The sequence below is a fragment of the Phacochoerus africanus genome, chromosome 15 (genome assembly GCF_016906955.1).
Source record: "Phacochoerus africanus isolate WHEZ1 chromosome 15, ROS_Pafr_v1, whole genome shotgun sequence".
In the NCBI taxonomy this organism is placed as follows: Eukaryota; Metazoa; Chordata; class Mammalia; order Artiodactyla; family Suidae; genus Phacochoerus; species Phacochoerus africanus.
In genome coordinates, this window is record NC_062558.1 from 117,831,865 (window position 1) to 117,844,800 (window position 12,936).

The window sequence follows — 12,936 nt, forward strand, 5'->3', positions numbered from 1 at the left end:
AGATGTGTTGGATTTGACTTGGGCAGAACCTGAAAGAGGTGCTGTGCCAATCACCCATCTGTGTTCTCAAGTTGCTCCCTACTCCTCCCTGTTCTTCTTGGTATTTCAGAAAACTACATTTCCAAGGCTCCACTGTCTGCTGATCTGGGGCTGGGTTTGGCCAGTGGGAAACACTGGCTGCAGATGGGAGGCGCAGTGCAAGTTCCCCCTCCCTTTCATCTGCTTGGGCAATGGCCTTGACTCCTCCATGGCTCCAGCTTCTGCCAGACACATCCTCTATGATTTCAGCTTTAATCTGGTGGTCCTGGGTTAGAAGGACAACAGGATTGATGCTAATCTTGGGGTCACCATCCCCTATTTGACATCTTGGCTCTTCAGTTACTCAAGCAACAAATTTCCTGTATGAAATCCCTTCTGTATGGTATCTCTAGGCATGACTTTTGTTTGATTGTCTGTACCCTCAGTAGTGACACTGGGGAGAAGATACTCCTGATGGAGAAAAGCAATACTGGCTCTAGCCTGAAAAATAATGAAGGGGTGGAAGGAAGAAAGCCTATGGGAAAGGCAAGGTGAAAGACCATCTGAAAAAACAAAGTAAATTCTCACGCATGCTGGATTGTCCTAATGAGGCACTGCCTTTCTGAACCTGGCAGGACTTTGAAAAGTGTAAGGAGGGTTTTATGCCTGCACAAATGTTTCAATCAAATACATGGACAAAACATTTCCCACGAGGAAATGCCACAGGTGGAAAGGATTTGGATCCAGTTTACCCCTTTATTTTCCACCAAGTTTAAATCAGCTATTCGGGACTCTTGGGAATGACTCACCCACTCAGAATACCAGAGCTAGGTGTTCCTTTCTTTCAAAGTATATGCATGAGAACACTAAAGCTTTTGTATGTTCGAGTGCTTTGCTCAAGGTCACACAGCTGGCAGAGCTGGAAAGAAAACCCTACTCTCCTGATTCCAAGATCAAAGCCATTATTACCCTATCATTTGAGCCCCTCCCACTCCCCAAATTTCACCTCAGGTATATCTTGTCCTTCAGTAACTACAAGCTTATGAACAAATGTGAATGGGTTTGTTCCATATCAACAAGTTCTCATTTTCAAGGAACAATAGTGAACATGTTACTCAGTCCAATGCAATCTGTTTGGAGTGATTTTTAAATAAAGTAACAATAAAGCAACGGACATTATACGAGCAACTGAAACGCAGGTAGAATTCAAGTAGTAGAATATATATTTCACTTTGATATAGCAAAAAAAAAAAAAAAAAAGAAAAAAGACACACAATACCCTAAAAAACCAACCCCCTCAAACCTGTGGTATTTACTGACTCTCATGCAATTAGCCTTTATGAAACCCTATAGATGTACCACTTCTATATCTGGACACCAAGGTTTGGCATAAAATAAACACCTTGAGGCACAGACTTTAGAGACATTATCTGTTTAATAAATATGATTGTAAAAGCAATAAACAAGAGCAATTATACATTACACTACATAGTATTTAACAAAAAATACATCAAAAAAGTCATTTTAAAATTAGAAGTAGTTCCAATACTATAAGAAAACTTTTTTTTTAATTGGCTTCCTATAAAAATAAGTTGGCAAATGAGGGAATATCAATGCTCAGTTGGAATCCTGGAAAACACAGAACAGCTGCCAAGCACCCCACTGCTCTCAAAGTTGCTGTTTGGAACTTCTGAAAAAAAAGCAAAGCAAACCTCTGCATTTTGGACAATGAACCCAGTTAAAAACAAGGCAAAGGAGAAAACCTTGGTTGGGGAGTTCAGGGTAGAGCATGCATGGTTTGCCTTCTGGGCTTTTGGAAAATGTTGCAATATCAGATTTGTAGCTTGCCCTGAATCTTTGACCTTCTGCATCCATCCCTCCCCACCCACTCCTCTGGCCCCAAGCCCACCAAACTCCTCATTGTGTTTGCACCTGCTGTTAGCGAGTAGGTAGGCACTTGGGTCCCTCCCATTTGCATGCTCCGAAGTGATGCTAATTCCGCTGGTCTGGGTACCACACTTTGAGAACCATGGAGCTAGATCCCAAAAACAATGAGTTCACCTCTGAGCAGTACTTTGCCTCACTAATCTCCTACAGGTGGGAGGGAGCTCTGAGGGAGAGGCACCGGAGGACCCTAGAGATGCTGCATCTAGAACTGGCCATCTCTGATCACTTTCAAAATGCCAGGCATCTCATGTCCAATTCTGTTTTTAATTAGGATTTATAAGCTCATTCTTCCCTATGTCTTGTCACGTATTCATTCATTTATTGTTTCAATAGATAATTTCCTTCGTACTTACTCTAGGCAAGGCACTGTGCTAGATAGTGTTAGCCCCCTTTTCACAGCTTTCCAATGAAAAATAATTGAACTGCAACTCTGAGGACTTTCTGTGCTGTTTGGGGTGAGCCTCTTTTGGTTTCCAAACACTTTGTCTTCCAGATTAAATGTGGGAGGCTGCAACTGAAGAGGATCAATGAGGATGTTCCCCATGGGGTAGGAAGCCTGGGAGGTTGGGAATCAATTGAGTTCTACAAAGAGATGGCCACCTCAGGCATCATCCATCTCCCAGATTCATTCCAGGGACCTTCAACCATAAAAGCTTCTGCTTGATTAACTTCTGACTAAAGTTCTGCTTCTCTTCCCTGACCCGAGCTATCCTAGGGTGGGGGTCATCAGGATCTTAAGGACACCCCCCATGTTCAAGGCTTTGTTCTACACTGATGTTGGCCTGGGAACATGGCCAAGAAGGAGGCTACACTGCGAGCAGCCTGTTGAAAGCACTTTCTCCTTTATTTTGAAGTGGGCTTTATCCAATCCATCATACTCCAAACACTTCTACCAGACATACTTTTGTCTCCCTCTTTCTCCAGGCTTTCTTTCTCAATTGCCCTGGGAAAACTGGGATTTCTTTATGCTTTGAGCCAATCTGCTGAAGTCAGCTAACTCCTCCCCTTTATGAATTTTTCCTCTGCTGATACTATCTTACTCAGAGATCAGAGAGCACACAGTAAAAGAGTCTAGATCATTCTACATAGTCACAATCCCATCCTAATGTAAGATAAGACCTTAAATATTCTCAGACTTTTTGACTCAAACATTACATCCATTAACCTGCTGCTGCTTCTGGTTAAAAAATAAGTTTTATTTTACAAATATTTCCACTCTACTGTGAGAGAGGAAAATACTAGGTAAGGGTAACCATCACAGGAGGAAATTGCCCTGCCACAGAGTAACATGTTCCAAACATTTTTCCCAAGAAGGTTCTGGAATCTAACTGCAGGAGATTTTTGTTAGGGTGTGAGAATACCCCTATTCAGCTGCATGCTTTCTTTTCTAAGGTACAGGGCCAGGTTTGAATTGCTTTGTATATCTCAACTCTTATATTATATGTTTCCATGTGGGAAAAGGTGAGGCTATTTGGAAGAGGCAGGTTCTATAGAAGGAGATTAAAAAAAAAAATACACGAAGCTGAACGCTGCAGGGTAGGATGAGCTTGGTCAGCGTGTATGGAGGCTGGCATGCCTGGGTGTGTGAGCCCCAAAACTTCAGGTGGTAGAGGCAGGGTTGGCAGAGGCCAGGCCAGCATTTAGGGAACATCAGGATGAATGTCCAGAATCTAACGTGCTTGGGAAATAAAAGCAGGAGCAGCTGAAAGATACTTGGAGATTTGAAGGAAAGGGGACAGACGTGGACAGATCAAGAGCACACGTGGAAAGCAAACAAATGGGAGGGTCAGAATTCAGGTTAACTAGATTCTGTCTTCTACGTAGGGCAGAAGCAGAGAAAACTACAGGAGGAAGCGGTCATGATGGGAAGGGGGGAACAGAAAACACAGGTCCACTTCTAACACACTTGTCCCCTTGCCTGCCTGCCTTCCCTATTCTGCCTGCATCCATGGAATTTTAACTCACTTCTTTGTCTCCGTGGCCACACAGAATGGAGAAGGCAGTCCGGTGGCCGCTGCCGACCAACAGGGACTACCCAAGATAACTGAGAAGGGACAATGGCAATGAGGAACATGGAACAGAGAAACAGCTCAGGGTTTCAAACTCCTGTGCATGTCTTTGTGTCTTGTGAAAAGAACTGGAGTGGCTAATCCACCCATCAGCCTGTAGTGCTAAAATAGCTGTTAAATCTAGAGCCAAGAATATTTCCAAAAATACATGCAGATTTCCTTGGCCTATATATGTTAGGAATTTTCTACAAACACGACCGATCAGAAAAAAGAGAAGAAGAAAAGGGTAGGGGAGTGTTTTTCCATTAAAATAGAGCACCTGTACACTACCCCTCCAAGCATGTTCTCAAGGTATTGTCCACATGCACAGGCTTAAAGCTAAAAACCCTTGTTGTCTGTGTCTGAAGAATTAAAAAGTCCCGATGCAGTGAGTGTTTGTTTGTTTGTTTGGATTTTGATTGTTTTTATTTGATTTGTTTGTTTTTGTTTTTACTGGCGTCCTCCATTCAAACATTTACATAGGTAGGGATTTCTTTTGTGCTTTGATTCTCAGCAACTATGGAAATACTTCCTGGCAAAACAGGAAACAGAACAACAAAGGAAAGAAAGAAAACATAACGTTAGTGGTCATGAAGAAGGATGTACTTGACAAGAGCGAAATTCTTTCCTGATCAGCAGGTCGCCTGTAGCCTTTAGGGGTGTTCCTTAAATTGCAAATTGAGCCCCAGCAGATCCCCGCTTTGGCGATGCAGGTGGAGTGGCGTGTCTTGCTCTTTGCAATCGGAGAGATGAGTCACCAGGTTGAGTAGAAGGGGAGGGAGGGGAGGGTAAAGCTACTCTCCTAAGAGAAAACGTGTAACACTTACTCATTTAATGACACTGGCAATGGAAAGGTGTCAGAGACGTAGCAATATGTTGGGAGCTATTCCTGGCGAAGGAGCGATTGCTACTTTAATAAAGTCAACAGCAGCTGTGCTTCATACCCCGTGGAAAGGGGATTGAAAACCAAATGACCCACAAAAATGTACTTAGAAGCTTTAGAAGTAAATAGACAGGGTGAACGCTTCTCTGGACTTGAAGACGGAGAAGCCTTTTTCTTTTTAACCCGAAGCAATTACACATTTATCACCCTGTCTCCTCAAATAAAAGGAAGCACACTGTGAAAACTGGACACCGGGTGTGGGAGTCACGGTTACTATTACCTCTGATACAAGCCAGGCACTGCACTTAAATTTCCCTTCAATACAGCCAAAGACCTTTGCCATATTCATTTAAAGACAGGGTTCTGTTCTCATTTAGAAACTCATTTTTTTTTTCCAGGTACCAGATTAACAATCATCAGTAAGGACCTTCTAGGTGGTTCGGCTTTATCACATCAGAGTGGAGTCTGAACACTTATATAATAATTTATCCACGAGAGTCATCAATGCAGGGTCTAGATGGGAACATTTACAGCTTCCACTCCTAAGGCCATCAGACAGGAGGAATTGAAGAGTGAATGGATCACAATGATGGCTCCACGGGTTTTCTAATTTCCTATAAAATTTTCTTCTGCAATACATAGGTAGGACTTAGCAAGTCCCTTGAGACTCTCTACACCTAGCCGCTGGGTTCCCACGCTTCCTTTCCAGGCAGAGACTGAGCTCTGCTGAATGATGCTGAAACCCATTTTAAGACTTCTGGTAGGGCGTGGGTGGAAAGGAGGAGGAAATCTACCACCATGCTCAGTAACAGCCTAACCCTCCAGGGGTCTCTCTCAGGAAGCCCTACTCCTGAGATATTCTGCCAATTGTATGCCTCCTGTCCTCAACATTCTCAGGTTGCATGTTTCCTGGAGGACTGTTTTTAGATTATTGCCAGATTTTTTTTAAAAATTCAGGAGTGATCAGTCTGTCTCTCTTCCACAAGTGTCCTGGAGCAGTTTGTCCTAAGAGCTGTGCCCAGGTAAGGCTGCCATGGCTTGCTCTAGTCATTATACACCTTTCCCTCAAACCCCGCCCAGCCCTCCAGGCCACCAGCTCCAGCCTCCGAGGCCTGCCCTTCTTGGATACTACTGTTAGAGCAACCACTTTGTTTTTTACCAATAACCACGTCAAGCCCAATGTTTCAGCAAGGGTTTTTGCAAAAAGAAGAATCAACTCATAAGAGGAAAAAAAAAATAGGATCAAGAAGGCTTTTTTTTTTTTTTCCTTCTATATCTAATGGAAGGAAGCAGGGAAAGAGGCATCTTAGCTGTTTCTCTCAGGGATGTTAGAGCAGAGAAAGTGGTTATGTCAAGCCAGAAAGGGGTTAGAGAGAAAGTCAGCCATTGACTACTCAGGCTGAAGAGCTGAGGACTACCGGGATTCATTTACCTATGAGCTGGGATTCCACCTTCTCATCTATCAGCTGGCCAGGCCGCCTGAGTTCAGTCTGAGGGATATGGGGCCTGCTTTCAGGGTGACTGACTCGACTGACCATCTCTCGTTCTTTCTCATTCTGCATCTGGGCATAAACATTAATCCCCGGGATCTTCCTAAAACATTAACAGAAACCATCACTGGGGTGCACGGGACAGGTACGTCACTGCCACAAAAGCTTCTGAACCTGCTGTGGAGGAGGAGAGACGTAGATGGAGGGACACGTACCTTTTAAACTTGTAGATGACGAACACGGCCAGCCCCACAAACACCACGGACAGCAGCATCAGCATGGCAGATCCACTGTGGGTCGGCGTGAGGTCCACCAGCGGGGCTGAGGGAGAAGACGAGGCACGGTCATGAGCAGGCAGGTAGGCGGGTGGTATTCTAACAGGCTGGCACTCTTCACACACACAGAGGCATGGTGGTCCCCGAAAACCAAGTGGCATAATATGCGTGTCATGAGGCTTGACTTGTGGATGCTAGTGCTAGGCACATAGTAAGACCTTTATTAAGTATAAGCTTTTATTGCTACTGCTATTATGACTTTGAAGCACTATTTATAAGAGTGCAGTTATTAAATTTTCCTGTACTCTGAATACAAGCAAGCTTCTTCCACTCAGCAATGCAGAAAACTAGAAAAACCACCGACAGGAATATGTTTATGAACTTTCCAATCCCTCCTGCGCCTATCCCCGCAGTTGTCCTGTGAGAGAAAGAACTGGAGAATAACAGAACATGCTCATATGTTTGGCACATAGGAAACTGATGGCTAAGTGAATATTTTACAAGGGCAGCTGCTCTGATGCTACAGGAGGAGTGGGCAAGCTAGTGTCACCTCAATAATTTGCCAAAGTCTTGACTGCCCGCGCCAGGAGGCGCCAGCCTCTTAGAGGCCGTGAGTTCTCCTCTTGGACCAAGCAGATGCCTTTGCATCCATTAAAGATTTTCCCTCCCTGACTTTGCTCTTCGAGTACAGCTCTGGGCCCTCCTCTATTTCAGGGCCAAGTCTGTTGTACTTTAATGACTTTGCAATTAATTTTCACCCTCTCGAAAACTGCCATTTTTGCAAACATAGCATAGCTCAAGCATAAAAGGCAAGCCTCACGTACCCCTTAGATGCCTGGAAACTGACCTTTACCTTCCAATAATTTAAGCAAAGCCTGATAGCCAGAAATGCAGGTGACCTTTAAGCACCATTTTCTGTGGCTTTTCGCTGTTGAGAGCCAAGAGGGCAACATTCTGGTCATTCAGATACAAAAATTCAAGAATAGGTGAATTCTGGTGGTTTCAGACAAGACTCGAGGCTGCTTCTGCTCTATTTATTGAAGGATTATAGCCCAGGCACTCGGTAACCACCGCTGGAAAGCTATTCCATGAAACAGTTTGGGTGAAAAACAGAAGTCAAGCTCTCTTTCTCAGAAAACAGGCTTGGTTGTTTTAATAGAATCGCCTTTTAAGGAAGCACTAAAATGAAACAACCTCTGTGATCCTCCTCTGTAAGACAAGCAGTGCTTATGCCGTGAAGTGTGAGTATGAGAAAGGAGGGGTTCACTGGGTGGAACCCCCAAGGCAAATGTGCTTTCAGCTCAAAATTGAGAAAAAAAAAATGTCTCTTTCATTTGCTGAGGAAAATGCAGTGCAAAAGAGTCTGGAAATACTTCAGAACTTGACACAACTGGCTGGAAGTTGGGGGTGGCGGTGGGGACAAAACACCTACTATGTGTCATAGACATTGCAATTGACTTTCCTCAATGTCCCTCCACTGAACAGATAGGGACAGCAGGAGCCTCACAGGTTAACAGGTTAATGTCATTCCAAAGGACTCAGAACTAATAATCAGAAGACTTAAGACTTAAACTCAAGTCATTTCTTTTTTCACACACACACACTTTCCTTTTTTTGCTTTTTAGGGCCATACCAGTGGCATATGGAGGTTCCCAGGCTAGGGGTCTAATTGGAGCTATGGCTGTGGACCTATGCCACAACCACAGCAAAGCAGGATCCAAGATGTGTCTGTGATGTACACCATAGCTCACGGCAACACCAGATCCTTAACCTACTCAGCAAGGCCAGGGATCGAACCCGCAACCTCATGGTTCCTAGTCAGATTTGTTTCCACTGCGCCACGATGGGAACTCCTGGCTTTGAGTTTTGCTTTCATTTTGGTTTTTGTTTTTAGGGCCCTACTTGTGGTATACAGAAGTTCCAGGGCTAGGGGTCGAATTAGAGCCGAAGCTGCTTGCCTCCACAGCCACAGCAATTCAGGATCTGAGCCATATCGGATAGAGACTGATTCTGGGACCTATGCTTGCAGAAATGCCAGATCCTTAATCCACTAAGAGGCATCAGGGATTGAACCTGCATCCTCATGGATACTATCTGGGTGCTTAGCTCACTGAGCCACAACAGGAACTCCAGTTTTTGTTTTTCACATTTCTATATACCTCAACCCTGGGCTAATTTCAGCAGGGGATACCAGAAAATTAAAAAAAAATTCTGAGACTGAGAATGAAAGATAAAAGTAGAGCATAAAAAGCAAATTAACAAGTGACAAAGTCAAAATTCTAATAAGGACTAATTAGAATCCTGGGACATACACTCTTAAATGTTGATGACATGTATATGCACATATATGTGCACATGTGTGTATATACCGGTGGATTTTACGTGCACATAGAGAAATAAAGCTTCATGCCCCCACCACCCTTCAACAACCATCAACCCACAGACAATGGTATTTCATTTCTACCCTGGTCCAGTGCCCACAACCCCAACACTGGATTATGTTGAAGCAAATCTCAGCTCTCAGGGACTTTCATCTCTAACTCTAAAAGATAAGGTCTCTCTCCCTCTCTGTTTCTTTCTGAACATCATCGCAACACAATCATCACATTTATGGAAATAATGATAGAAGGGACCTTTAAAAATAATCCTCTAATGCAAACCCCTAATTTGACAGGGAGCAAAGGGAGGCTCAGAGAGGGGCCACAGGTTGCAAGGATGATTCGAGGCAGGTTAGCATGACTGGCTGAACTTCTAATTCCCAGCTGAATGTCCTTTCAGAATAAGCAGAACATTAGTTATGGAGCAACCAGAAAGAATACTAGGACTGCCTGAAAGCGCTGGCATTTGAAATAAATGGAAAACTAAAGAGAGGAAATTGCTTTAGCCAGGCTCTCACTGACACTGAAAGCAAACATACAAATGGACTCATTTCCTTTCTCTTCCTTTCTTCCTCCTCTCTCCCATCACAAGCTTAAATCTTTCCATTTTGAATCATCCCCACTCAAATCATCATTCCAACACAAGTGGCATTAACACTGTTAAGTAATTAGCATATCATCCTGGGAAAATAAGCTTCTACATTCCAAGTTCTCTGATCCCCTGTGTGCTCTCGTCTCCCCTCTGCCCCATCTCTGCATCACTTAGTAGCCTCTCAGTTGCAGGAAAGCAAGCAAGCAGGCAGGCAAGCAGGCAGCAGCACTGAGAGGTTGGGTACCACTACCCTCTGTATTTCCTGGGTAGCTGCTGCTTGCTGATCTGTGCCTGAACAGATACAGGACTCTAATTGCTCAGATGCAGGTCTTGGTTTGCCTCAGCACTGAGGTGGGCTTGTGTGTGTCTTGCTGAGGAATGAAAACTTGTGATAAATGAGATTCTGCTTGTTGTGTGGAATTAGCATAAACAAATCCCCCTCCAACTGCAGTCTAAACGAATTAGTAGGGGCAAGTGCTGAGTGGTTTATCTGCCACTGTTCACACACAGCAAAGCGTGGACACAGCAGTACTGCGTGTGACGCCACATTCTAAGTCTGGTGCTGGCACACACCGTTTCTACACTCCTGCCGATATACACTGAATTATTATATGAGGACCTGGATTGATGATGATAATAACAAGGATGCATACAGCAGTAACAAGAGTCTTCTTGTGAGAAGTGATACACACACAGTGAGGGCTAAACAAATGGCCAGAGGCTGCATGTACATGAGGAGAGTGAACCCAAAACTCCACCTCTGGGATGAAGTAACTGACATGATCCCTTTTGGAAATCAGATTCTTACTTGGCCACTTATAATCTAAATGACTTAAACTGAACCTCAGCTTCCTCATCTGTGAAATGGAGATAAAACTAGTGTTAGTTTTAGAAAGCTATGAGAATACAACAAGGTGGACTTTATAAAGCACTTTATAAAGTACATGGCCAACAGTTTTAAAACCATCTTATCATCACTATTCTATTTTTTTTATCTCTCTTTTTTTTTGGTGGTGGGGGGGGGGGGTGCTGTGCCCATGGCTTGTGAAATCTCCTAGGCCAGGGATCGAATACATACCACAGCAGTAACCAGAGCTCCAACAGTTATGACACTAGATTCTTAACTTGCTGCTCCACCAGGGAACTCCCCGATCATCACTACCGTATTTCTGAAAGTGTATTCTATGGAGAACAAGCCCTGATAGATGACTAGAGTTCCACAGTCAAATAATTTTGGGAAACAGTCTTTATGGCATTTCCCATTTTGGAGATTCTGCATATGAAAGTTCACAGCAGTTCTTCAGGAAAGAAGCTCACGTGACTTCATCATAGCGATTCACCAACTCATCAGAGCACAGACCCTTTGCAGACCTAGGTCCCACAAATCACACTTTAGGGAATGCCTCAGCCCGAGCATCACTTCCTCCTTTGCTGCAGCCTTGCCCCACTGGGTTATTTCCAAGTTTTAAAGCCAACAATATGGTGGCATCACCTGGTAAAGCCCCAGGGACACCCTTACTGCTGTCCATATTGACTCTCATTCTATCAAAGGGACTTGCTTGGACAACTTCTACCTGCTCTACAATCCTGAAACTCTGGACTTGAACTGCATGTCTTTTTTTTTTTTTTCCCTTTTGTCTTTTTTTGCCATTTCTTGGGCCGCTTCCACAGCATATGGAGGTTCCCAGGCTAGGGGTCAAATCGGAGCCGTAGCTGCTGGCCTACCCCAGAACCACAGCAACGCAGATCCAAGCTGTGTCTTCGACCTACACCACAGCTCACAGCAATGCCGGATTGTTAACCCACTGAGCAAGGCCAGGGATCGAACCCGCAACCTCATGGTTCTTAGTCGGATTCGTTAACCTCACTGAGCCACGACGGGAACTTCTTGAACTGCATTTCTAACCCAAAAGTTAGTAATATCAAGAAGTTACAAAAGCAAGTTCAAGTTTGCATACTTTGATTTTATTTCCCTTCTCCTGCCTCCAAAGCATTCCCAAACCAGGCTTTACTTACATACCTTGAATATCACAAAATCCATATGGTTTGAAATCCATTTTTAAGAAATGAAGGTGATAGGGAAATGACAGGGAGAAAGTTTATCTAGATCACAGAAAGGGTTGACAGGTCTTTATGACAGAGCATTCTCCCTTATCTCATCACCCTTCTGTCCAGTTCAAAGCCAATAATAACAGCCTTAAGGACTGCTATAACCAAGTGACATAAAAGCCATGATCTTGCAGGCCAGATGGAATGGGAATGCCCAGGAAAATTTCTAATGACTAGTGAAACACAGCTACTAGCTTTAAACTGAGGATGAGTCTTCAGGAACTGAGGTCACTTGGCCAAGTAATGACAAACATGGGTACCTCAAAGACCAACTTACCACTATAATTGATAGAAAGAGAAGGATGCCTTTTGGTTTCTTAGGGTTGCAAGTCAATGAGGAATCCTGCTGGCTATTAAAATATTTCTCAAAGTATAGTTTCTAGACCACCTGAATTGAAATCACCTGTCAAACTTGTGAACATCTGACTTCCTAGGCTTCACTAGAGAAAAAAATACATCAGTCTCTGAGAGAGTGTCCCAGAAATCTATGTATGTAACAAACTGCACAGGTTGTTATTATGCATACCAGCTGGTGAGTACTGTGTGGTTAGCTTCTCCTACTGTCATTCATAAAATACAATTCTTATCTTTTTTTGGCCACACACCCACAGCATGCAGAAGTTCCTGGGCAAGGGAATGAACTGGTGTCATAGAATGGACCCAAGCCACAGCAGTGACAATGCCAGGTCCTTAACCCACTGAGCCACATAGGAACTCCCCAGTTTTTATCTTTAGAGTGTGCCTGATCTTTATACACTCTGGGTCACTAACACAAAACAAAACTAAGCAAGAAAACACACCTCCAGTAGTAGCTCAATCCCATTATGACTCAGGGAGAATTTTCTAAAGTACCGAAAAGCATCTCAAATCTCCTCTAAACAACTGGTAAGCCTCCTGCAGATTAATTGCATCACTGGGTCAATTCTCTACTTCTTTCTGACTCCAAGCCTTGGGCAATTTGAATTTGAAGTTTCTCCTAGCAAGAGTTGAAGTCTGTTTCCTCACCTCCCTGAATCTGAGCTAGCAGTGGGACTTGACTTGGCAATGGAATGTGACACAAGTGATGATGTGCCAGTGGTGAGCTTCAAGGCCTTGTGCACTTTTGTTCTCCCTCTTGGAATCCTCTCCTTGCCATGAGTGAGCAAGCCCAGCGAGGCCTACTGAAGGATGAGAGACCACGTGGAGGAGAGCTTAGC

General features: G+C 43.9%; 1 protein-coding gene across 3 annotated transcripts in view; it reads right to left on the minus strand.

The window, feature by feature from the left end:
• Positions 1-1,434: 1,434 nt before the first annotated feature.
• Positions 1,435-12,936, minus strand: part of SORCS1 (sortilin related VPS10 domain containing receptor 1) — a 333,563-nt gene continuing 322,061 nt past the window's right edge. Inside the window, exons 24-26 of one of the 3 annotated variants that reach the window (XM_047761867.1) lie at positions 6,602-6,707; positions 6,329-6,489; positions 1,435-1,708 (exon numbers count right to left, since the gene is read on the minus strand). In XM_047761867.1, the coding sequence (XP_047617823.1) occupies positions 1,629-1,708; positions 6,329-6,489; positions 6,602-6,707 (347 nt within the window). In that variant the 3' untranslated portion in view covers positions 1,435-1,628. Of the gene's footprint in view, positions 4,816-6,328; positions 6,490-6,601; positions 6,708-12,936 lie in introns of all 3 variants that reach the window. The other 2 variants (XM_047761868.1, XM_047761869.1) reach the window with 2 other exon arrangements.